General features: G+C 49.1%; 1 protein-coding gene across 1 annotated transcript in view; it reads left to right on the top strand.

Moving 5' to 3' along the window:
- PLXNA2 (plexin A2) overlaps nt 1-5489 on the top strand; it is a 211432-nt gene extending 205943 nt beyond the window's left edge. Inside the window, exon 32 of the mRNA XM_045877130.3 lies at nt 500-5489. Within this exon, the coding sequence (XP_045733086.1) occupies nt 500-595 (96 nt within the window). The 3' untranslated portion in view covers nt 596-5489. The remainder of the gene's footprint in view (nt 1-499) is intronic.
- The last annotated feature ends 21222 nt before the right edge of the window (nt 5490-26711 follow it).

Below are 26711 nucleotides of genomic sequence, written 5' to 3'. Positions count from 1 at the left end.
TTGTTCCTTTCAAAGTGTCGTACAATTAATTTCATCCTTTCTTAAACAATGAATCAGACTATTCCTTGTGCTTGGGCAGACGCTGTCAGTCACGTTTCAGGTACGCAGGTGGGCCCTAACATGAGCAGAGGGCCAGAGGACAGCTCTGGAGAATTCTCAAGGCATGCATTGGCATTGTCCTTGAACTTAGCATTAGTAGTAATAATAATGATGATAATAGCTAATATTTACATAGCACTTTGTCAGATATGCCAAATACGGTCTTAAACACATTGTTTTAAGATATATACATGTATGTGCATACATGTAGACGTACATACATACACACACACACGTGCATACATACCTGTCTTCAGTTAATCATTTATAGTATCTCAGGTTGTGTTCATTAGGGCAGAACGGAAAGGCAGGTAAAGGGATGAAGGATTCGGCCAATGGCTTGCTCTACCTAAATTCCTAAATTCCTTCCTCTACCTCCACCTTTGTTTTTGCTCCTCAGCTCATCGGGGCCCTGGAGCAGGACGAGCAGGCCCGCCGACAGCGGCTGGCGTACAAGGTGGAGCAGCTCCTAAATGCTATGTCCATCGAGAGCTGAGAGACGGAGCCTCACGTTCCCAGGAAGAGGGGTCTGGGAAAGCTGTCACACTTGGAGTCTTGGAAGGCAGGACAAGTGAAGGGGATCAGACCCCAGAGCTTGCTGTCCCCTGAGACCCCACCCCGGGGAGAGGGGAGGGCCCCTCCCCGCCACGCCAGCCACGGCCCATCAGCGCCGCTCCTGCAGGGACAGACGGCGGGCATCGTCCACCCACAGCGAACCCCAGAGAGGCAGGGGGCGCTGGGAAGGTGGTTCTTCAAGCCGAGAGGCACAAACTGGGGAACAGTTCTGCCTCTGACTGCTGCTTTGCATGAAAACTCATTTGTTGTATATTGGGGAAATAATGAGAACTTTATTTAATTTTTTTTAAGAAAAAGGAAAAAAAAAAAAACAGAAATAAAACAAAACAAAAAGCCTCCCTGTTCATCCCGTCCCACTTCTGTTTCAATCTGATTTCCGTCCCCATTTCTTCTCCCCGCCCTCCCCCTCTTCCTCGAATGACTCCCATTTCCAAATGCCAGAAAAGGCCTACAAAGAGAAGCTGAGAGGAATTGGAGGGGAAACGATCATTTGCTTTCCCTTGAGATTACAAGAACATGAGAAGGAGGAGAAGAATGAGCACAAGTTCACACCAAACACTTCGCAAAAAGAGAGGCCAGTACAAGCTGGAATCATCCCGGCAGCCCAAGGACCATGGCAAGTACTGAACTTGGCACCGACTGTGGAGCCATCGAGGGGCTCAACCTGGCTGACGACCAGTGGAGCTTTATGGACCACACACGTGTATATTCTCATCTCTGGAGGGGAGAGCTGTGTCTGTAGGGTACCAATGCTTTTTGCTACTGGGTTTTTTGTTTTTCTTTTATTTAATCTCAAACCTCAAGAAATGAGGAGCTGATCTTTGGTACTTTTCCCTTTGGTTCCCCTAAAGTTACTGTCAGAAGTGGGGGAGAAGTGGGCCTCTCCCAGAGCAGACACCTGGCCTCCCCGAGGACACTGGGCAGCTTTGCCTTACATCAGTCACTGTCATAAACCAGGCCCCCCTGGGGAAAGGGCCTGGAGTGTGTGGCCCAGGACTCCAGGAGATTCCATTCGGGAGTTGATTTGGGGACGTGGGTGTTTGGCTTTAGGTTCCACTCCAATCTGCCGGTGGTTTCTTGCAATTAAAGAGAAAGCAAAAACCACCCACTGTTTACAGCAAGCAATACTTGAAGAGCATACGTTAAAGAAGTGGCCGTATTTATTGTGATGCTTTCTTTCTGTCCCTCTCCTGTGCCTGCAGAGGGGAGACAACCCTCCGCTCATATGTGGAAGCTCCTGATCGTCTGAGCACTTGCCTCAGTAGAAATGACTGTAGCATCCCCACGTTACTGTCTCCTGCCTCTCTTTCTGCCTCCCACGTCCTTGTAGTTTGAAGGACAAGTGGGTGGCTTCTCACTGGGCTTATTTCGTTCTCTCTCTCTTCTGCTGACACCTAAAACCATTGGATGATCAACTCTCCTGAGTGTAGTTTCTAAACAAAGAGACCAAAGCTCCACACCCTGGGTCTAGAGGCCCCATGAAAGCCAGTGGGAGTCATCCAGAGGAAGGTGGCTCTGTTGATGGCAAGACCTTGGTGACCGGGACAGCCTTCAGAGTTTCCAGGCCTCCCACACTGGCAAGGATCCAAGCAGGCAGCTCCACCTTCTCTGTAAGCAGCATCAGAGGGAGGGAGAAGGCAGGCCAGAGAAAGGCAAAGGGGTGGGAAGGGGGCAGGCAGGAGAGGACCATCCTCCCCCCCCCCTCCTACTTTTCAAAGGGCTGCAGTGCTGGGAAACTGGACCAGCCAGCCCCAGAGAGACCAGACCAGGGTCACTGCCTCTGTAATTAACTCTGCGCCCCAGCTTCTCTGTGCTCTGATTTACCTCCAAACAATTCCAATTTCCAAAGGCTCTGCTGACCACACTGGATTCCCAGGAAAGGGCTGGGGGAGGGGGAGCTCTGAGGGCTGGCTTCCATCCCTGGCGTGTGGCTCTGGATCACTGTGCTAACCACACAGCAGACATCGCCTGGTCTCTTCAGCTCCAGTTTCTCGCCTGAATGCCGCTGACAAAGGGAAAGAGAAAAGCATTCAGCAAAATACTCAGGAAACTCGCTCTTTTCATTATAATTCACAACCAGCCATGCCAAGGCCACTTTCTTCTGATAATCCACTTCTGCTAAAGTTTCTCTGGGCCCTATTAATAGCCTGAAAGAAATACTAATGACTGGCCTTCCGCACTAAGCCAAAGTGTTTGCTCTCCGTAGCACCCAGTTTATCAGCTCGGAGCCTGTGATTAATGGCAATGAAAGGAGAGAAGGTTTGTGCAAGAGGAATGTGAGTGGGGGCCTTGGTGCCACAGAAAAATCCCAGCCCATCCTCACATGACTTCCGAGCTCTGAACGAAGGTTTTCTGATCACACCACTGTGCAGACCAGCATCCAGGGTTTTGCTCCACCAAGAAGTAAAAGGAAGTTTGACATTTCGACAGCATCTTGCCAACCTTTGCCTCTATGCATCTACCCAAGCGTCTCCCAGGAGCTACTTTGAGTGACTGTTCACTTCTCTGGGGCTGCTTCCTTGAAGGTTTCTGGAGAGTGTAGAGAATGATGGGGGGATGGCCAGCTGGAGAGTGGAGGGGGGAGGAACCAGAGCTGGAGTGAGTGGTTTGGCCGCATTTCTCGGGATTCCATGAGCATGTCGGGCAAGTTGGGATGGCAAAGGAGGTGGCACAGGGGCATCTCTGAGGAAGGAGTTCAGAGAAAGGAAAACTCGGTGCGACTCAAGCCAGGCCATGAGGGTGAAAGACTGTCGAGCCTTGCCCCCTCTCCAGCTTCCCATCAGTCCCTCCTCCACCAACTTTTGGCTTTGGGCCATCAAGAACCAATGGAGTTCATGCCTATAGAATGAGGAGAACAGGGAGTCACTTGGCCTCTCTCCTCACGATTATCCAATTTGAAGATATTTTGACCTCGTGTAAGGAAAAAGTCACAGCCCCTACCCCCCATGAAGCCCTACCATCTTGGAGGGAGACATGAAGGGAAGTGTCTCTCAAAAATCAGTCCAGCTTCATTTGTTTCATTAATCTGCACAAGAGACAGTTCGCTGGAAAAGGACCCCAGAAAAGTGCTTGGCAAGACAGAAGGTGCTACTGGACAAGACAAAGATGGACAAGATGTCCATCTTGATGGAGCAGATCCCTCCAACTGGCCTGCTACCACCTCTGCTCTCAGCACAGGGTCGGGGATCATGTACATGCCCTCCTCCTTCTCCCCACAGTGCATCTCTCAAATAATTTCTGATCCACCACTGCAAAGTGCTCCCCTTCCTTGCAGAGTTTAGTCATTCAAAGTGTGGATCAGCTGTTAGCCTCACTCAAGGGCAGGGACTGTTTCCTCCATTCCTCCATTCAAAGAGTCTTCATACACCGCAGCTGTCTGCTAGGGACTATTTGGGATGCTGAGAAAGAGCAATCAACAAGACCAAGAAGGACCTTCTTCTAGCAAATTCACATTCTCCAGGCTACTGGTCCCTGCCACCAACCTAGTAGCCACAGCTCTCCCCACCACCTGCAGAGGGCATGAATTTTGCAGAAAGGGGGCCAGAAGAAGGAAGAAAGCCGACCAACCCAGCTGCCTTACCTTATTCTGGGGACATTCCTTCGGTAGTGAGAGCCTCTCTCACTTCCACGGCTGCTGTCTCTTCTGCTAGTACGTCCCCTGCTGCTTGAGCTCCTGACCTCCCTTCATTTCCACCAAATGAGGACAAGAAATAGCAGTCAAGGCCTCTGGCCCTGCTGAGCATGAAGCAGAAGCAATGGATAGATGTGTTGGACTAAAAAACGATCTGGGCAGAACAAATAGAGACTATGTGAAAGCCTCTGGCTGCAAAATCTCCAGGTGCATCCCAGTTGCCACACAAGCCCCCATTAACCTGCAGCAGGTAAACACTGGGCCGGCAGCTGGCCTGGGGGAGACCGTTTTTTTTCCCAGCCACACTGTTGCATCTGAGGCTCCTGAGGCCTGGCCACTGACAGGAAAGACTTGAGACTCTTGGGGCAGGGGCTAGGGGGTGATGAGAAAATGCAAAACAGCCTCATAGTTATAGGGCTGTGGAAGCAGATCCCACAGGGAGACTTGGGAGGTGAAGTTCAGGGCTTTCGATGCCTTGTCTCAGGAACAAGCTTGGAGAAAGTGGCGGCATCCTCTTCATAACTCCAAAGTCTCTCTTCCCCATCTCTTGCCTTCTGCTGGTTTTCCCAAAGAGGGAAGTTTTAGCACCCAGGGCTCAGTGACACCATGAATGAAAGGTAAGTTTCACTCTTGGTATCAGGGACATCCTGGGAGTTGATTGATCAAGACCACTGCTTGTCAAACAAGGCCTCAGCCCAATAAGCAGACTGGAGATTCTTGGCCTCTGGTGGACAGCCCTATCTCCTTCTCCTCACTGTAACAGGGCTCCACCTTCAGACTGGGCTCTATCTTTTCTGCTGTGCAGCCTGCTCCTCCTGTCTAGCCTCAAGGAAGACGGGAGGCACCTTTGGATTTCAGTCAAGGCCCTGACTTTGGCTATATTTGCCATGTTGACATTACAGGTGGAGAACATAATGGAACATGGTCCCCCATTAGCAAGTGTGTTGGGGAACAAGGGGCAAGCTCTTTATACCATGAAACTAGGGACCTGAGCTCACCTGCATTTCCCCCCAACTTCTCCTTCCCAAACCCACTATTCTTGACACACTGGAATCTGTATTATATATATTTTTAAGAAAATACTATGATAGTTGTCTGGTTTTGTTGTTTTTACAGGTGTTGTGGAATAAAAACTGTAAGAAAACCAAGTATTTAAAATGTTCCAATAAAATGGGGTTTTTTTGGTTATTCTAATATATTATTGTGTACCTATTGTAAATATGAAACACTCCTATTTTGCAATCCAAGGACACAATTTGTACTGTTGTTATATATAAATAAAGTTTACTGGATAAAAAAAAATTTATATCTTCAGATAAGCCTGGTTGTTCAGCAGCATATATGCAGAATAACATTTCACGGGCATGTTTAAGAAGCAGGTTAGCTTATGGAAAAAATGAGCTAAGTGGATTTAAGGGACTCTAGAAGTCTCTCTATAGCCAGAGCTTATTAATGTCCAGTCATCATCGTCAACACACACACACACACACACACACGCACACGCTGCTCCAGTTTGTACCGATAGGTGAACACTGCCCCCTAGCCCCAAGACCCCAGAATACAGGTTTTCTCCAACAAAAGACAGAGTGCAGATACTTTGGGCTGAGACCCTTTGCCAGGGAAGAATGAGGTCTCAGGAGAATGAGAAGATCCATCCCTGGTCCTTCCTGAAAATCACATTCATTCGTTTATACAAACATTCATTAAGCATCTACCATAGCAGTGCTGGGGGAGGGGGCAGGAATAATAAATGAGAAACGCATGATCCTTGCCCTCATCAAGCTTTTAGGTTGGTGAAAAGCACAAGGATTCTGAAAAAGCAGTGTTTTGGCGACACCATGAGAAGGGTGTTTTTATTGTTTTCCTTTGATTTTCAGTGAAGGGATAAAGGGGGGATCAGGGAATGATGCCAGATATTGTGTGCTCGCAGATCCAGCACGGGGCGGGGCTCTGGCAGGGGGCGGGGCTCTGGCGGGGGATCAGTTGGGCTGCGTGGAGTCCAGGCAAAGAGCCTGGGAGGTAGCGAGTTGATTGGTCGACCTGAGGATGCCACGCCCCCTCCCCCCTTCCTTACCTCCGTTTTTCTCTTTTTCTTTCTTGTATCCCCAAGTGTGTGGGTGACTGGGTGACACTTCCACTCTCGGCAGGTAAAAGGAGCAGATGAGGTCAGCTCGAGAGCCTGTCAGTCTGACATCTCAGGAAACTGCGCACCAGGAGACTGCTGAAGGCTCCCTTCATGATCATGGGGTCAGAGCTGTTTTCTGGGCGCACAGCCTGGCACCCACATCAAAAGCAGAGGCTCCTGAAGGACGAGGTGCAGGCTTGCCCTTCGAGGGCCTCCAATCTGCTGGGGGAGACAGCCCCTGCCTTCGGGGCGCCTCCAGTCTGACGGGGGAGACACGGACCCTGCGCATGTCAAGGCCAGCCCAGTCTTCCGTGGACCGCCAGCACATGGACAAATGGGGCCTGGGACTCGAAGCACAAAATCATATAAAGTGCACGTTCGTGAGTGCAGTGCGTGCTAGGGCTATAGAATTGTGCTGGATTCAAAGAGAGAATCCCTGCTAAGATTTTTCCGTCCTTACTTGGCAGCCTCTGAGTTTATGATGTTTGCGCATGCGTGTGAGACACACACACACACACACACACACGCACGCACGCACGCACGCACGCACGCACGCACGCACTGTTCCCTGAGAGACTGGAGAGATGCAAATGCTGGTCCTGAGGGTGAGGAAAATGCCAGCACAACACCCTGAAGAGCCCGGAGAAGAGCAGAGCGCTGAGGCCGGTGTATAATCAGCGCGCTGTTTCCGCCGCACGGAGGGTTTGTCTGTGAGTGCACCCACCAACCTAAACCATGCCCGCTTCTCTTTTAAGCCCCGACCTAGAGCGCTGGAGCGCTCTGCTCCACCACGTGAGAAAGGTGCGATCATTTCCCGCGGCCCTGCTGAGCCCCGGGGTCCCCTCGCGGTGTGGGCCAGGGGCAGCCCCATGAGACGGGGCCCGGGGCTCGGGCAGCGCCCGATGGGAACCCTGCGGTCGGCTGGCCCGGGGCCCGGCGCCCGGCGCCGCAGGGACGCCACGGAGGAGGAGGACCTTTCTCGATGTGGGCTCCCCAATCTTCTTGCCACTCCCCGTCTCTTCCCTCAGACTTGGACTGGAGACAGCTCTTTTATTTTTTTAAGATTTATTTATTTCGAGAGAGAGTGTGTGAGCAAGGGGAGGGGCAAAGGGAGAGGGAGAGAGAGAGGATCTCAAGCAGACTCCCAGCTGAGCAAAGAGCCCAACACCGGGTGGGGTGGGGGGAGGTGGGGGACTGGAGCCCACGACCCCTGAGCCAAAATCAAGAGTCCAGCGCTTAACTGACTGAGCCACCCCGGTGCCCCGAGGCAGCTCTATTATTAAATATCTGCTGCAGGAACTACCATCCTCAGGGAAGGAAGAGACAGGGGAGGAGGGAATCTACCAGAGCCCGGTCTGTTCTGTTCACCACTGTAGTCCCAGGACCGAGCACGGTGAATCCTGCGGGGGGACAGAGGCCAATAAGAATGTTCTGAAAGAATGAACGATTGAGTGCATAAATTTTGTGGACCACCTACCATATTCCAGGCACTAGAAAGAACATCCTCTCATATGATTGGCATGTTCCATTTTTATAGTCCGAGGCTCAGAGAGGTTAAGGGATTTGCTGAAGGTCACACAGCTACGGCAGAGTTCCAATTGCATGCTCTTTCCATGCACTACACTCATTAGCGTCTCATTAGCTCTAGGCCATTTAAGACCTGGAGGTCTTCCCCGGAAATGGGTCCTCCCTCTTGTAACAAGCAGGTGTTGCGGGAGCACTCATCAGCCTCCGCTAACATTCATATTTGTTCAACACAGTCCTCATGTATTCATCATTTGCGGTGAGCAGGTCACTAGATTAGGCGCTGTTGGGCATATAAAGGGGGAAAGAAAGCTAAGTCTTAAAGTTGCAATTTTCTCAGAATTTACAATCTCACGTCAATACCAAATCATAATTCTAAGAGAGGAAGACTCGTCCCTTTTCTTAGTGGGAATTACATATCATTTTTACTACAAGTGCAAAATGTTTTGCCAAACTGCAGCAGTAGGATGCTCAGAGAGCTGGGACCCTCAATTTGAGGAAAACCCTGCATGATAAGGCACTCGAGAGGACTTAGGGAAGTGGGTGCTGCTGGTAACCTGTGCTTGATCACGATGACACTGGGAGCTATCAGACCCTCTGCTCAGCGAGTGAGCTGAAAGACAGAGGAGGCTCCCACCTGTGCTTGGCGGCTAGAAGCTTGGAGCCAAATTCATGGCCCACCTGCAGTGCACGTGCATGCAGGACCCTCTGCTGCAAGTTACTGTAATATTTGTCCTCTTCCTGGACTTTGCTTTATATCTCTGTCTTATTTATCTTTATTCCTCATTCCCTACTCCTTTCTACTTGCTCAATTTCCTGTATCTGTCCCTGGCTAAGAGCACAGGATTTGGATTCAGATTGCCTGGGGTTGAAATCTATTCCCATACTGTGTGTTCTGGGACAAGTTCCATAACCTCTCTGTGTATCAGTTCTCAAATCTATAAAATGGGGATACTATATATTAAATAGGGTTTTGGAAGGGGTTAAATAAGATACTATATATAATGGATTCCTTAGATATTATAATAGATGAATGAGAGAGAGAAAGTATTAATCCATCCTTCTTTTATGGGCAGTCCAGCAGGACCTACAGGCAGGAGGAGATGAGGGTCTCTATCTAGCTGTGGGAAGAAGCTGAATTAATAATGCTCATAGGTTTCACAAAGGAAACCTGGCGCCTGAGAGTTAAGCCCTTAGGAACCTAGGTATGGATGTTGACAGAGAAAATAGAAAATGAATCAAGGCTTTACCCAAAGGCAGAACCAGCCATGAAGCAGCCAGTAGATATGCTAAAAGTGGATAGAAAGCAGAGAGAAATGAATCAAGCCAAACCCCATGTACTAAAGCCACAGAGAGAGTGTAACCCACTACAAAGTCAGTAAGTGGCTTCCTGAAAGCCTGACTAGGGCCAGGGTCCAAAAAATGTTTGGGGCCTCATTAGAAAGACACCCTTTCACCCAGAGAGCCAAAGGGTAGGCCAGACCCATAGGCCCAGGGCAGGGGCACCAGAGAAGGGCACGTAGGTTGGAGGAAGAGGGCACAGACCCTAGGAGGGCTGATTCCCAGCGAGAAGCCAGGGAAGCAGAGTAGGAGAGGAAATGAAGTGCTTATCAGACCTGGGAGGGGTACTTCCCCTGTCTCCCCTCAGGGAGAAATCTGGGCACCTCCATCCCCAACTGGTTCCAGGTGAGTGTATGGGTCAGGGTTTTCCAGAGAAACAGAACCAATAGAGCAATAGGGTGTGGGTATGTGTGTGCGCATGTGTGCGTGCGTGCGTGGGGTGGGGGTGGCGTAGATCTATAGAGACAGACACAGAGAGACCTTCTGGAACTGACTCACACAACTTGGGGGGGGCGGGTAGGCAAGTCTAAAGTCTGCAGGGCAGGGTGGTAGTCTAGCAATTCGGGCAAGAACTAATGTTGCAGTCTTGAGTCCCAAGGCAATGTGGAGGCAGAATTTATTCTTTGGGAATCCTCAGTTTTGCTTTTAAGGCCTTCAACGGTTAGATGAGTCCCACGCATATTATGGAGGGCAATCTGCTTTATTCAGTCTACTGGTTATAAATGTTACTCACATCTAAAAAGTACCTGTGCAGCAACATCTAGACTAGTGGGTTGTTTTTTTTTTTTAAGGTTTTATTTATTTATTTGAGAGAGCGTGTGAGCGAGGAGGAGAGCAAAGGCAGAGGGAGAAGCAGACTCCCCGCCAAGCAGGGAGCCCGACATGGGGCTGGATCCCAGGACTCTGGATCATGACCTGAGCCAAAGGCAGATGCTTAACTGACTGAGCCGCCCAGGCACCCTTAGACTGGTGTTTGACCAAACAAGTGGGCACCAGAGCCTCGGTGAGTTGCCCCATAAAATTAACCATCACAGTGAGCAAACGACAAGTCAACCCACTCTCCAACAGTGAAGCTAAACCCCATGCAAAGGATCTGTAAATCCAACCACTTGGATGCTTTCTTTTTTTTTTTTTTATTGTGGTGACACACACATAACAAAATTTACCACCTTCACCATTGTTTAGTGTACAGCTGAGGGGCATTAAGTACATTCACACTGTTGTGCGGCCATCCCCACCATCCATCCCTGTAACTCTTCTCATCTTGTCACACTGAAACTCTGTCCCCATTAAACAACAACTCTCCGTGCTCCTCCCCCGCTGCCCCTTACAACCACTCTTTTACACTTCGATGCTTTTTAAAATCTGGTTTCTTTCACTCTTAATTTCCTGGTAGAAAATCCTTTTGAAAAGTCCCAACCTTTGCTGGCTAAGCAAAGAAGAAAAGGGATGGACATCAAGGAGGTGTGGAGTGACCTCAAAGCCAAGCATGACAAAGGGGCAGGGAGGGTTTCAGCTCCAAACCCAGAAGAGGGGCTGATGCTCCAAGTCATCATGGGGAATAAAAGGAAGTGGGAAAAACTGGAAACTATCCCCTTCTCTGGGCTTTCTCTTGGACATTCATAAATGTCCATTTTCTTAGCCCATTTATAAGGGTCCCACCAAGAAGCATACACCATAAACTGGTACAAAAAAAGAAAAAAAGCTTAGTTGTTTAATCCCCAAGAACCATGCAGAATTCTGTGCTTCCAGGTCCATCTTCCCAGTCTTGTCTTTCCCTGGTTCCCCATCTTCATTTGGCTCCAGGTTTCAGTTCCCTGATGTCACCTCAAGTGCCCCCAACTCTGAGGATGCATTTTAGAAAAGCTGAGCCTGGAGCTCCGGTGGGGCATCCAAGGCTCCCCCCAGCCGCACAGGAGGGTAGGAAGGGAGTCCCCCATCCATGTGGTGCCCAACTCCACCTCCACCCAGGATGACCCACAGAGACTTTAAAGGCCACAAAACCACGATGGGCGTTAAGTCCCCACTGACAGCAGTGAACCTTGAGCTTGGGGAACTACAGGAACCCACCTCCTCTCCCTTTACTTTAGAGGCAGCTCTTAGTTTCCATTTCCATTCCATTTCCCTGTAGGAGGGTGAGGACACCTATGGAGGAGGGAAACAGACATGATCACTCCTCTTGGCCAGGTCCCCCAAAGTGTTGGGGTCCTGAGTTCTTTCTTCCTCGACCTTAAGGTTGAACGTGGTGAGGTGAGGTATCACGTGAGGCGGTATGTGCACACGGGCGAGCTGTGTGGGGACTCCTCTCTAGGACAGCCTGTCCCTCGTCCTTTGTTTGCTTAATCAAACATTTCCTGACAGCCCTGTCTGTGCTGTGCTCTGTGCTGGGCACCGGGAAAGGTCCCAGACTGGGCACCTGACATCCTAGTCTTGTGAGCTTCCCTGGCGGCTCCCTTAACCTGGCAACAATGACTGGACGTCTACCGTGCACTTACTGTCATGAAGGCTACACATACATGATCAGATTGACTCCTATAACCATCTGAAGAGGCAAATACTATTTACTCCCATTTAAGGGATGAGAAAACCGAGGCTCAGAGAGATTATATAACAAATCCAGAATCACACTGAGGTTAGTGACCTCCTCGGGACTTGACCCCACAGTCTTCATGAGCTGTGGCATCAGGGCTCTTTAGGACTCATTAAGGGGCCTCACCGGTTCCAGCACATGGTGCTCAAAGCAGAAGGGGTGGGTGGCCCTTACTGCTCAGAGCCAGCCTGTGACAACAGCACTCGAGCTTTCTGGGCCCTCAGGCCTCTCCCAGCAGAACAAGGGCAAGACTCAGAAACCACAAGACTCCTGGAGGCGTGGGTCATGCTCCTGGGTCAATGTGCTTGGGAGTGTGCCCCAGTCATTGGGCCTGTCTCCTCCAAAAGCCCTAATCTGCCACTAAATCACTTAAGTGACCTTGATATTTCCTTTGTCTTTGTTCCATTTATGCTTTCTCCTTTATAAATTGAAGGGACTTAGAAAAGATCAGTAGTTTCCAACTTTTTACCAAAGAAGGTTCATACAGAATCCAGATCCAAGTGGAGTTGTCCTGGTGGAGATAGGAAGCCAAGCCCCAAACCACTCTGCCTCCACTTCCTGCCCCGGGTCTCCACCCCCAACCACCACCCTGTGTTGCACCCTGGATTGCCCCTGAGCACCGTTAGGGCTCCAAAGAATAAGGTCCCCCCTAGGGGCCACCCTCCCTACCAGACAGGGGTGCCTCTGACCCACAGCCAAGGTGTAGGCCAGGTAGAGAGAAGTGCCAAAGGCCAAACTAGAATCCAAGTTCAGAACTCAACCTCTGATCCAAGGAACTAGAGAGAGCAAGGGCCAAATATAGAGCCAACATGGAGATAGTGAAATCAGAATGGGTAATACTGGAATAGCAAAGAGGCAACAGGCCAAGAGGCCCAGAGCCATTCCAGAATTGAAAGTGAAGGATACAGCTGCTTTTTATAGAGTTTCTATAGAGATCCAGCCCTGAAGGAGAGGCATTCTGGGTTCCTGATGGTTTTGATTCCCAAAGCCACCAGGCGGGTGGGGGTGGCATCTGCAAAGACAATGGCTGACTTTGTGACCTTGAACAAGTCACTTGACCTCCAGGGCCCGTTTTTCTCTCATCTGTAAAACAAGAGGGTTAGACAAAGTCATCTGTAATGTCCTTCCATCTCTGTGGTTTCGTGATTTCCGTGACTCTCGTAATGGAACAAGTAAAATCTGAGAACCAGGGGAAGAAAGTATCAAAGACACACAGTCAGTAACAGAAAGAGCCAAGCTCAGAACCTAGGTACTGAGATTCCTAGCTCAGGGCTCTGCCTGCCTCAAGGGAAGGTCTTCAGAAAAATAATTTGCATTATTACAGTCCCTGTGCCCCCCAAAAGGTAAAGTCCCCCACAAAGCAAATGTGTTTTATCTTCTCATGACCAGATCATTCACTATCAGTCTGTTCATGCATTGCCCATTCCAGACAGCATTTGAAATATGTTTTGCCAGAATGTGAATCATCGATATGATGGAATATTACAGGCCATGATAAACGAAATGTGGGAAGTATGTCAATACTCGGGTATGTGAATGGGGACCGACCTTGAGTGGAAAAGGGGAACCCCCACGGGGACAAGGACGCACAGACTACACGGGTGGTAAAGTGACCATGTCCTCACTGTTTGTTGACCAAGATTAGATGCAAATTTAGATTGTAGTCTTTTCTTGAAGAGAGGTGAAATAAACAAATGTGTATTATTTTTAAATTCTGGCTGTTTTAGCCATCTCAGCCACTGGTTTGGACAGAATGTGATCAGGTCCAAAGAACCCTCCTTTAAGCAATGGGTTTCCCAGCCCACCGGCTCCTTCTCCTCGCTCTGTCCCCATGCCCCACATCTCTGCTTCCCACCATCAGTGGGCACACAGGCTCGCCCCTACACACACTCAGTCTTGGAAGTCAGTGGTTACAAAGGCCAACTTGCCTGCTTAGCTGGGGGGAGGGAACAACAGGCTGGGGGGGTGGGAGGCAGGATGGGAAGCTGAGCTTCTGCCATGGCTGAGAATGACATGGCCCCCAAGGTGACCCCGTTAGCCTGGATGGAGAGAGGACCACTGAGCCTTCACTCAGATGACCAGCTTCAAACACCTGGACCTCACATCACCTGATTCTACCACCAGGACAGCCTGTGTTAGAGACCCCTCAAAGCTCAAGGTGGCCTAAACCATTTTCTCCAGGTGGTAAATTCTCAGGTCAGAAGAGTCCTGGGGGCAGGAGCTGTGGTTCTAGTTCTGCTGAGTCCACCACAGCCCAGAAGTAATCATCATGGCACAATGGGGTTGAAAAATAGCTCTGCCCCTTAGTAGCCGGGTGGTGTTGTTTCTTACTCTCTCTGAGCCAGTCTTCTAATGTGTAAAATGTGGGATTAGCTCAGGTGGTTCTAGCAAAAATTAGACCAATGTATGTAATGTCCTTAGCCCAGGCCCGATGCAGAGCAGGCCCTTAGGAATGAGGAGGTTTCTAGTAAAGCGTTATTAACTTGCACCATCTCCCTGAAATGTTATGGCCCTTCTTTCTCCCTCATTCCGCCCTGGAGACTGGAGCTCCCCCACAGCCAACATCTGGCTGTGCGAACTGTGGGAAGGACAGAAGCAGGGATCGGGCCTCAGTCACCACCACTCTCGGTGTTTTCTCAACTGAAAACCAAAAACCTGGCATCAAACAGCTCCATCCCAGTCCCTTGGGCACTGACAAGCTTCTGGACCAGAGAGGCTCAGATCAAGGGGCTGACTCTGTATGCAGAAAATGAATCCTGGTTTGGGAGAGTGGGGCGGAGACTGCAAGAGCCATCTGGAGGTGGTAGGCTTCCAGCTCATACTGAGGAAGACCAGACAAGAATCAAAATGGTGTGGTATTAGCACAAGAATAGACAGATCAATGGGATTAGGCAGCTCAGAAACAGACCCTATTATATATTTAAGGACTTAATAAATGATAACAGCGTGCTGTAAATCACCAGAGAAGGTATGAATGAAGCAAAAGCTGGGATTGTGGGAAACTGACTATTTGTAAAGGAATAAGTTTTGATCCTCACCTCACAGTGTGCACTAAAATTTCACTTAGATCAAAGAGTTAAACCTGCAAAAACAAAGGAAAGAGAAAAAAAAAAAAAAAAAACAGAACATGTCATTTTCCCGAATGGCAAGACTGAATAGTACAAAGATGCAAATCGTTCATGAATTAAGATATATGTTGAATCTAATCCCTTTCCAAGTCCCAAATGGGATTGTTGGTTTTTTTCTGTTTTTTTTTTTTTTTTTTCTGGAGCTAGACAGCATGATTCTAAAATTCATCTGGAAAATGAGTAGGAATAGCCAATTTTTTTTAAACAGAGTAATTGTGGGAGATTCGTTCTACCAGATAATAAAACGCTACATTTCATATACAAAGATGTCATATTTTAAAATATGTGAATGTATAAGATAAAATAATTAAAACAGTGTGATTATAATGGAAAAAGGAACTGAACAGAATAAGACAGCTCAGAACAATGTACTGTATATTAAAAAAAAACAAATTCAGCATGTGATAAAGGTGGCATCCAAGCCAATGGGGAAAGAAAACATTCTTTAATGCATGATGCTGGGATTAATGGTTAACTGCTTAGGGGACAAATCTATTTAAGTCCTTATCACACAACATGGAACAAAATAAATGTCAGATTTGAATTAAAGGGTTAAGTGTAAAAAAAACAGAACCATAAAATACTTAGAATAAAATATAGATTACTATTTCCATCTCAGTTTGGAGATGGAATTTCTAAGCACAAAAGCAATTGGAGGAGTCACAAAGAAAAAATAGATATATTTGGCTGCATAAAAATTCAAACCATCTCTACAAAAAACATCGTAGAAAATAAAAATAAACAGCAAAATCAACCTGAGAAAAATGTCTGCAACAAAAACATCCAAAAATTAATGTTCTTAAAATATAAAATAGCATTTATACATAAAAAAACCCCTCTAAACCCAAAAGAAAAATGTGCAAAGACCAAGAATAGGCTCTTTGCAGAAGAAATACATGTAATGGTTTAAGCACAAAAAGAAATGTTGAGCTTTGGGGCGCCTGGGTGGCTCAGTCTATTAAGGGTCTGCCTTCGGCTCAGATCATGATCCCAGGGTCCTGGGATTGAGCCCCACATCAGGCTCCCTGCTCGGTGGGAAGCCTGCTTCTTCCTCTCCCACTCCCCCTGCTTGTGTTCCCTCTCTCATGTGTCTCTCTCTGTCAAATAAAAAAAAAAAAAAAGAAGAATGCTTAAAGAAAAAAGAAATGTTGAGCCTCACTAGCAATCAATACACTGGAAGAAAACAGTCATGAAATATATTTTTTCACCCTATCAAATTAGCAAATACTTGTAAAAGTCAATGTGGAGTATTGATGAAGTTATGGTGCAATGACAAGCCCTTTCACACATCACCAGACCCATAGAAATCTGTACAATTCTAGAATGCAAGATGGTAATGAGCCTCGAGAATCTTTAACAAAGTCATTCTCTTTGTTGCAATAATCCCACTTCGATTTTGAGCAAGTAAAAATAAGGACACACATATATATTCATCTATTCTACTTATAATAAAAACTACAAATGAATTAAATATTCACCAACATTTGGATATCCAAAATTTTGGAAAGTTAAATAAATTATAGTATATCTACGAGATGGAATATTATACCATCATTTAACATTACAGCCACCAAGAATCTCTAATGATTGGGAAAACCGTTCACGGTATGTTACAATGTGATCTGAACAGTTTCTACAAGCAGAACGATGATTGTAATTTTTTCTTTAAGGAACAATACTGTATTTCTGAACTCATCTTCCACAACCGCTCTCCGAGGGGAGCAAAAGGTACTCTCCCACACCCTAATCCTGGCAGACCCTCCTCTTCCAGGTCCTCCACCGAGCTCTCCCGTTGACGAACTCTTTTCCTCCTCTATCACTGCCCAGTTAGGATGGCAGATGAACCCCATGCGGGATGCTTTGTAGCTAGCCACACCGCCCACAGAACCTGGCAGCCAGAAGAAGGCAAAGCGATGCCCCAGACTTCATCGTTGCCAGAACCTACCTGGGTTCTTATCTTAGTCCTACCAAGTATGAATGCTGGCTGATGACCTTGGGCAGCTTGCCCCCCGGGCTGGAAAGGATGCTCCAGGAGGGCAGCCTCTCTCCTGTCCACTCTTGCCTCTCCAAAGCTACGGGATTCATAAGGAATGAATGAATGAATGTGTCTTCTGTGAAGTGGGTGAAAGAAGCCCATTTCGCAGAGTGTGATGAGAACCGAATGCACTCATGGAGGTACCAGTCAGACCCACACGGCAGATGCTCGGAGACGCTAGTGCTCACACCACACCCAGCTACCCACGGACAGGGCCTCTGGCTCCCTGCTCTCCTACAGCTAGACAGCTTTGCTGAAGGTAGAAATGGTGTAGCCTTGTCTCTTTGAGTTTTCCCAGATGGTCTACAACACGTGGCTTCCTTCCTCTTCTTTTCCTTTTGGTTTCCTCGGAATCGATTCTGCCACCGGTGAAGGGCAGTAAATTAATAACTAGATTTCCCCCCATGACAACAAGCCCCACAACTAATTGGCTCGATATCTCCCTGTTGCTGTATCACTTTGGGATTCTCTGGGTGAGATATAAATAAGCCAATTCTATTAATAAGCCATTTGACCAAGGGAAGAAAATACACTTCCGAGATCCCGAGGGGCCTGGGGAAGCCGCTCAGTGGCCCATGGAGCGAAGCACTTGATTACAGGAATGAAGCGCGCGGCCTCCGTGCCCTCCTCTCTGCAAATCTGTGCTCCCAGCAGATTCCCCTCGGTCCTGGGGGGCGGGGAAAGGAAAGCTTTGTTAAGTTTAAAAATTATAATTTAGATAAATCTGGGCATTCATTGGCCTGAGCGTGTCTCTGGAAAATAATAGTTAGCAGGGTAGAACCTGCCGCATTTCAGGGGCTTTATTGTCTCCTTATAATTAAGTCCTGCACAGAAATCCAATTACAAATGTTCTAAATCACCCTGCAGCTAAGTGCTAACAGAAGAGGGGAGGAAGGCTCCCGGACTTAAATAACTGTGGATAAAAATTAATATCGTGGCCGTGTTGGCTAATTAAAAGCGCCGCCTCTATTAGCGGGCCTTTATATTAATAAATGAGACTATTATTATCATATCCGACAACCAGGGTGCTTATCAAGTCTGCTCTGTCAGCCTTGCTCTTGAAAACTCAAGTTCATTGCCCTGGGTACAGGCTTCTGTGGGAACAGAGGGGAGGACTCCATTCTAAGCGGGCATCTACTGAGCTGGGCACCTTGCGTGCACAGTCTGTGTGCTCCACACCCCAACCCTGCCTGGTATGTGTCAGGGTTCCTGCCTCACCGTCAGACAAACCGAGGCTTAGATGTTCAGTAACTTCCCCCGACAACAGGCAGAGTCGGATTCAAACCTGCAGCCTCGGGACCCTATGTCTGGCACTCATCACATTCTACCGGCTCATTTTCCCGGCTGGCTGGGTGGGGCGGGTAGAGGTTTTTACTCTGTCCCGGTACATAGAAGGTGGAGAACTTCCCTTCAGTAGATCTGGCATATTCCTTTGTGGCCCCGTGACTTACCTACTAGTGGACCTACCTCCTGTGGACCAGGCGCTGTCCGAGGCCCTGGCCACATGGCTGGCCCGGCTCTCCCAGAGACAGGCAGGTATTCGCGATGGCAGACGTGCCCAGGGTGCAGTGATGGCCTGCCAGGAAATAGCCACCCCAGACTTGGGGCATAGGGGCTATACCTCAAGGGGAGGTGGTAGCTAAGCTGACTTTGGAAGGACAAAGAGAAGAAACCCAGGCCAAGGAGCAAGCCGAGGGGCAGATTCCCAGGCAAGGAAGTCCTGTGTACAAAGGGGTGAGAATGCTGCAAGGTGTTCACTGTGCCTGAAACATAAACATCAAGGTGTGTTATGAACAAACAGATAAAGCTGGAGGGGGAAGCAGGGCAGATCAAACCAGGTGAGGCCTTGCAGCCTCTACTTAAAACTTGGGCCCTTTACCCAAGGGCAAAAAAAAAAAAATCTTTTGAATCATGTTTTAAAAAGATTTATTTATTTGAGAGAAAGAGGGAGCACATGCAGGGGCGAAGGGCAGAGGGCGAGGGAGAGAGAATCTCAAGCAGACTCCATGTGGAGCGTGGAGTCTGACTCGGGGCTCTGAGCTGAGCCGAAACCAAGAGTCAGACACCTAACGGACTGCGCCACCCAGGGGCCCGTCTTTGAATCATTTTAAACAGGGAAGTGCTGTGAACAGGGGTGCCTGGGTGGCACAGTCGGTTAGGCGTCTGACTCCATGTTTCGGCTCAGGTCATGATCTCGGGGTGGTGAGATCGAGCCCTGTCAGGCTCCACGATCAGTGGGGAGTCAGCCTGAAGATTCTTTCCCTCTGCCCCTCCCCCCACTTGCATGCACACCCGTTCTCGCTCTGAAAGAAAGAAAGAAAGTGCTGCGAAGAGAACTGCATTTTGCACTTGTCCCTGGCAGGAATGTGGAGATGAACTGGTCACAGCCTATCCTGGAGGCAAAGGTCCAGTTAGGAGTAATGCAAGAGAGACACAAGGGTAACAAGGGAGGTAGGTAGCAGCGGCCCCCTCCAAGGGCTGTGCAAGAGATCAAATCAGCCAAATTCAATGACTGACCAACAAGGCAGGGTCAGGAAGAAGGAGGACTCACATCAGACTCCAGTTTTTTGGCTTGAGTAAAGTAGAGAGATTCCAGAAGATGGGAGTGGATAAGGAGCAGCTTTGGGTGAAAGATAGTAAGTTCACTCTTGGACATACAGTACATTCAGTTCCTGAGCAACATTCAAGGGCAGTTGTCTAGAGCTGTTGGATACGTTGGAACGCTCTGGCATTCAAGGGAGGTAATGGCCTGGAGATAACGCTTTGGGAATTTTCAGGTCATAGGTTTTTCAGGTCATAGGTGAAGACTACAGCATGATCCTAGATGAAATCATTCAGGAGGAGGTCCTCAGTGGTCTTAACAATCTTTGTTCATCATTTCAGCAAACACTTACCATGCATCCTCTGTGGGCAAGGGGCTTACTTCTTGTTACCTGGCATTTTTATCTGTTAGTATACTATTTCCTCGGTGATAAGAGGTGAGGAATGTCACGTCCAACTTTCAACCTAGGCTAGGTATCCCCCAACCCACACGGAAACGTTGAATTTGAGTCGTCAATATCTGTAGGCAATCCAATGGATGTGAATCAATTCTGGTTCTGTGCCCAAACTTGAGTTGGCCTCTGATTTACTCTGAGGCCTGAGCTATCATGAAACCAGGGTGACTGAGAAAAAGTAGCTGCATACTCTCTCAGCTCAGAGAATATTTACCTTAAGTCACCAGAGCCCCACAATGGAACCCAGATTGGATCATTTTAAAGTCTAAATTTCAAAAATAATGATAATAATGAATGAAATACTGACTAGACTTAACAAATGAAAGCTTTTCAGGAGGCGGAGGGGGGTGGAAGAGGAAGGAAAGATAAATATCTGAAAACAACATCTTGTTTTTACAAAGTAATGGGCCAGCCGTTTGCCATCCATCAGCTAACAAATGCAGGAAAGTCTGGATTGATAGGAACACCAGGAGAATGGGGACAAAGGGCTACAATGTGGAGGATTTTCTCATGATAAGAAGGTTGTTTCAGCCTTCATTGAAAATCTTTCCAGAGTACCTGGTTAAGCTTTCCCCTTCTAGTAAGTGGGCTGATTTTCTGATCTTGCTTCTGTGTAGACCCGGAGCAGGTGAAAGGCGAGCCTGGCCAGGGTAGAGTTTAGGAGGTAGTAGTTTCTTACACAAGATTATGAAGCATGGTGTCAGAAGGCTGACCCCCAACACTGTGTCTGGAGAAGAACCAAGGTCAAAGCTGCATGATAAGGCCAAGACGGGACCATCAACCCAAGAAGCTGGACAAGAAGCCAAAGAGAGAGAATCAAAATGAGAGGTTAGGAGGTGGGGAGCTAGAGTCAGGGCGCTAGAAAATGGGGAGTAGGGACAGTGTTGAATGAGGAGTCTGAAGGAATCCCAGAGATGAAGAATTGGTGATATACAGGTATGTTAGTTATCTATTGCTGTGTAACAAGTTACCCCCAAAACTTAGTGGCCTAAAACAGTGAAGATTTACTATCTTAAAGTTTCTGTGGATCATGAATCTGAGTATGTCTTAGCTGGATGCCTGTGGTTTAAAGTCTCTTACAAGGTTGAAGACCAGAGCTGTGGCCTCCTCTAAAGGCTTTATTAGGACAGGTGGGAGGACCAGCTTCTAAGCTCATTCCTGGGTTAGCTGGCAGGCCTCAATTCCTTATCACATTGACCTCTCCATAGGCTGTCTAAGGATACTCAAAGCATGGTAGCTGGTGACAGGAGAGAGAGAGAGAGAGAGAGAGAGAGAAACCAGAAACTGAGCGAGAAACAAGCACCTGAGATGAAAACCACAGTCTTTTTATAACCTCGTCTTGGAATTGACATGTTCTATTCATTAGAAGCAAATCAAGAAATCTAGCCCATACCAAAGGACAAGGGATGATACAAGGTGAAGGCCAAGAGGCAGAGATCACTGAGGGACATTATAAAGGTTCCCTGGGATTGCTTTTCAGTTCCGAAAACGAGACTGCATGTGTGGGCAAGCCTGGTTCATTTAAAAAGGACATTACAAGCTGAACACCAGCATGTGGGACAATTTCTTTGATGGACAAGAATATTGCAGAATTCCTGGCTCATTCATCATTCACATTGGTTATTGTTTCCCATGGCAGCAATGTTGAGATAGAAGGTATAGACAGCTAAGGTAACAACTTAGTGATTTTCAGATATTCTCTAGAAGTTGACTTTTGCTACCATGCCCAGCTCCAGGCCCAGCAACCGTATCTCCCTCAAGGGCAAATTCATTTAGCCAACTTTAGTGAGTTCCTGCTGAGTTCTAGGCCCAGAGGACATAAGAATGAACAAAAAAGACATCACTGCCACTCACTCAGTGTTCGCTCTGGAGGGGAAACAGAAATGAAGGCAGTATGATGGGGCTCCTGAGGAGGACTTCAGGCCATTAGGATGAAAGCATACCTACAAAGATATTGAGGTCCCTCTCTCCCCCCCAGTGCAGCAGAGTCTGTGACCTTCTGGCTTGCAGTCCATCCATATTTGTGGCCCAAAGCCAGGGCAAGGTTTGGAGTGAGGAAGGTTTGGAGGAGGCATTTCCCAGGAAATGGGGGTGAGGAAGGTTTGGAGGGGGCATTCCCAGGGATATGCCCCCTCCAAACCTGGGAAATGCCCCCTCCAAACCTTCCTTATCCCAAACCTTGGCCCTGGCTTTGGGCCATACCCTAAAAGCCCAGTGTTGGGCTCCTACTTTAATTCACCCCCGTTTCTCCCTTGGCCTCTCACTGCGCTAACCATCTCTCAGGATATGAGCATTTTAATCCTTTCCCTGCCTCTGTCCATCCAGAATCTTTGGGACTGGCAAGGGCAAGAGAAGCCAATGGCTGCCATTGGCCATGGGTTTGGAAAAGAGTATGTCCTCTTGTTGACAGGAAGAGGAAGGAGGTATGTCCAACAGAACTCTACATGGGAGAGGTAGAGGGGCATCTGGCCAAAGACAGCAGAGGCCCAGCATCCCCTCTCCCCTACTTGTCTCTTAATGGAACTGTGCTCCCTTGTGGTCCTAGGAGGGCTGACCCTCTGGGTGTTCTACAAGTGACAAGGAAAATCTGTGTCCTGAGATGGCCGACCAAACCCGTGAAAGGGTCCCAGTCCTCACCCTGGGGCTCTTCTGGGTTCCTCTCCCTGCCCCACTTTGCACACATGCCAAAAGTGCCAGATATGCAGAAGTAGAAGTGTATAAATTGCCCCCTTTGTTTGTGCTCGGGGCTCAGACCTTTGGAGACCACTCTCCTCTGAGCCCGCCGGCGTTAAATGAACCTCCTATCCTCCAAGATCTCCAAGAGCCGCTTGGTTCTTCCATCAGGCGATCCAGTCCAGGTTCCATAACATTTGGTTCCCTGACCAGGAAACCTAACAGCACTGGCCCATTGTTGCCACTGGTTTGGGGCGGTGACGGAATGAGAGATCGTAATGGAGAAGGCGCACCCTGTTTCGGCAGTCTACCACCACGATCGCCTCGGGCCGGCCCTGCTCCGCTGTTCCCACCGGACTCGAGGAGACTTGGCAGGTGAGGACCTGGTCCTGACATCAGATTCCGGTAAGGCCTGGGGCCCCAGGACCCAGACAGGCCCACCCCCATCGGGGTGGAAGGGGAGCCTGATCACCTCCCAGAGACCTCTTAGAGGTCTCACAGGTAGGGATTCCCAGGGAGTGAATGTAATAACTTCTGGAGTAAATGTGTGAGTGAATGTGCAGTCCGACCTGGCTTGCTCAAGCAGACTGATTCTGTGACTCCACAGGCGGGCACCCTTAAGGTCCCCAGAAGTCTACAGAGTCTGAGTGGGCCCATCTGCAATTCCGTGGTGAACAGCATACAGTCTATGGCGGCATCGGAATAGTTTCCGATTATAAGTCACAACACTGAGACCACTATGGCTAAGCCTCACCTAAGCTCCTTTGGGACACGGCCAGACGGGCATCTGATTGGTCTCTGCACCTCAGGAGGCACCCCCCCTTTTGTCTGTTTCTGCGCCACCACACATGGGGACATCACCATGGGGTCAGGGCAGAGTAAACCTACGGTTCTAGAGACCATGATCAAAAATTTCAAGAAGGGGTTTTCGGGAGACTATGGAGTCAGGATGAACCCCAGCAAGTTGAGAACCCTATGTGAACTGGAATGGCCCACCTTTGATGTCGGGTGGCCTTCAGAAGGGACACTGGATGTCCCAAAGATTTGTCGAGTATGGCAAATCGTAACAGGAGAAACAGGACACCCTGACCAGTTTCCGTACATTGACTCCTGGCTAGGAATTGCTCAGACCCTTCCCCCATGGGTGCGATTCACTTGCAACAGGCAGGGACAGGCCAGGGTCTTGATCGCCTCATCCAAGTGACATAAAGAAAATCAGCAAAAGCCCCAGTCTCCACAAATCCTAGCCGGATATCCCGAGGATGAACCGACCCTGCCCCCACCGTTAAGTACCCCCAAAACTGTCTACACCTGGCCCTTCAGCTCCAGACCCCCAGGCCCAGAGGATCCACTGGAGGCCCCAGGCCCAAAAGATCCACTTTCTCCAGGACCAGCAGCCAGGCTGCGCCCCAGGCCGGGCACAAGCACCCTCCAAATGCTGGTACGAGAGACGCAGGAACCCGAGAGGCACAATGTAGATGGGATAGTCCAACCCAGCCGTTCCATGATGTATTATCAGCCCTTCTCCACCACTGACCTCCTCAACTGGAAACATAACACCTCATCCTACTCTGAGAAACCACAGACGATGGTAGCCCTCATAGAATCCCTCTTTCAGACATATTGGCCAACCTGGGAAGACTGCCAACAGTTACTCCGCACCCAGTTTAACACAGAGGAAAGGAGGAGAACAATGAAAGGTGCACGCCAGTACCTGGAAGAGCACGCACCAGCGGGAGTCATCAACCCTGCTGCTTGGGCTAATACGACCACACCCGAAGATCGCCCAGCATGGGACTTCACCACAACCGAGGGACAGGCCCACATCCGCCAGTATCAAGAGGCCCTCCTCTGGGGAATCCGGGCAGGAGCTAAAAAACCCATGAACATGACTAAGGTATCCTCGGTCACTCAACAACCAGGGGAGTCCCCCGGGGACTACTACGAAAGACTATGTGAAGCCTACAGAATATACACTCCATTTGACCCCGAGGCACAGGAAAGCCAACAGATGGTAAACACCGCCTTCGTGGCTCAGGCCGCCCCAGACATCAGAAAAAAACTTTAGAAACTAGAGGGTTTTGCCAGGATGAACATCACCCAACTAATAGAGATTGCCAATAAGGTCTACATGAACAGGGAGGTCGCAGCTGAATGGGAAGCCGACAAAAAGATGAAAAAGAAAGTCAGCTTCCTCGCTGCCACCCTGAAAGAAAATGACAACACAAAGACAGGGAGACCCCAACCACCGAAAGTGGGGAAACCCAGAATCCTCTTGGCAAGGGATCAACGTGCCTACTGTAAAGAGAAAGGGCATTGGAAAAACAAATGTCCCAACTGGGGAAAGGCCCAGAAGCCCAGGTGTTAAAGAAAGAACCCCGAGAGGAGGACCTCATAGGCCTTGTGGGAATGGATTCAGATTAAGGGGGATTGGGCTCTTTCCTCCTTGGCTCCCATGAGCCCACGGTCAGAATGATGGTGGGGGGCCAACCAGTGACTTTTATGGTTGATACTGGGGCTGAACACCCTGTTGTCACCTCCCCAGTGGCCCCTTTCAGTAAAAGGACTTCAACCATCCTCGGGGCCACCAGGACACAAGCGATATAACAGCCCTTTTGCCAGGCTCGCCAGTGTGAACTCAGGGGCCACAGGGTCTGACATGAATTCCTTTATCTGCCTGATTGCCCCATCCCTCTCCTGGGCCGAGACATACTCTCCAAGTCTAGGGCTCAGATAACCTTTGAGCCCACAGGACACACTAGCCTCCAATTGAACCCAAGGCAAGAGGAGATGGGGTCTCTAATACTAACAATTACCATGCCAAGGGAAGAAGAATGGAGGCTATTCTGTGCCCAGGCCCAACCAAGCAGCCTGCCGGAGTTCAGACTCGCCTTCCCTTCAGTATGGGCTGAAAACAACCCACCTGGACTAGCCTGGAATTGGGCCCCTATCATTGTTGAACTGATCCCAGGAGCCCAATCTCAGAGGCAAAGTCAATACCCCCTCCCACAAGAAGCTAAGATCAGCATCCAAGAACATCTGACCAAACTCAAAGAAGCAGGTATTCTAGCCGAGTGCCAGTCAGCCTGGAATACCCCACTCCTGCCAGTCAAAAAGCCAGGAGGGGGATACCAACCAGGTCAAGACCTGTGGGCCATCAACAAGGTGACCATCTCTGCACCCAGGAGTCCTGAATCCATACACCCTCCTCGGCCAAATCCCAGGGTCGGCCAGATGGTTCACTTGCCTAGATCTGAAGGATGCCTTTTTCTGCCTCCACTTAGCTCCCCAGAGCCAGCCACTGTTTGCCTTTGAATGGTCTGAACCTGATACAGGGCGCCAGATGCAACTGACTTGGACACGCCTCCCGCAGGGGTTTAAAAATTCACCAACCCTCTTTGGGGAAGCACTGGCCGCATACCTCGCCAGCTTCCCAAGAGAGGCCACACGGTGCACCTTCCTCCAGTATGTGGATGACCTCCTCCTCGCCAGTGACACACAAGAAGACTGCACAAAAGGTACAAAGGCCCTCCTACAGCTCCTGTCAGACTTGGGATAATGAGCCTCATGGAAGAAGGCACAAATCTGCCAACAATAGGTCCGATACCTTGGTTTTCTCCTCACCCAAGGGAAGTGAGAATGAGGGCCAGAGAGGAAAAGGGTCATCATCTCCCTGCCACAGCCCCAGACAAAAAGGGGCCTATGAGAATTCCTGAGGGCTGCAGGATTCTGCTGCATCTGGATCCCTGGGTTCGCAGCAATAGCAAGACCCTTTATGATCTCTTAGGGGGACCAGATTGAGAACCCCCTGCCTGGACTGAGAAAGCAGAAGCCACTTTCTCAGAGATAAGACCACCCTGGGGCGGGCTCCAGCCCTGGGCCTACCAGATGTAGAAAAACCCTTCAATCTCTTTGTGCATGAAAAGGAAAGAATAGCGCTCGGGGTACTCACCCAGACTGTTGGGCCCTGGCAATGGCCAGTTGCATATCTGT

This window comes from Mirounga angustirostris, unplaced genomic scaffold (genome assembly GCF_029215605.1).
Source record: "Mirounga angustirostris isolate CCGP_5_RB_7025 unplaced genomic scaffold, mMirAng1.0.hap1 SCAF_6, whole genome shotgun sequence".
NCBI classification, from domain to species: domain Eukaryota; kingdom Metazoa; phylum Chordata; class Mammalia; order Carnivora; family Phocidae; genus Mirounga; species Mirounga angustirostris.
Note: the sequence above shows the minus strand (reverse complement) of the source record. Positions and strands in the feature narration are given on the sequence as shown.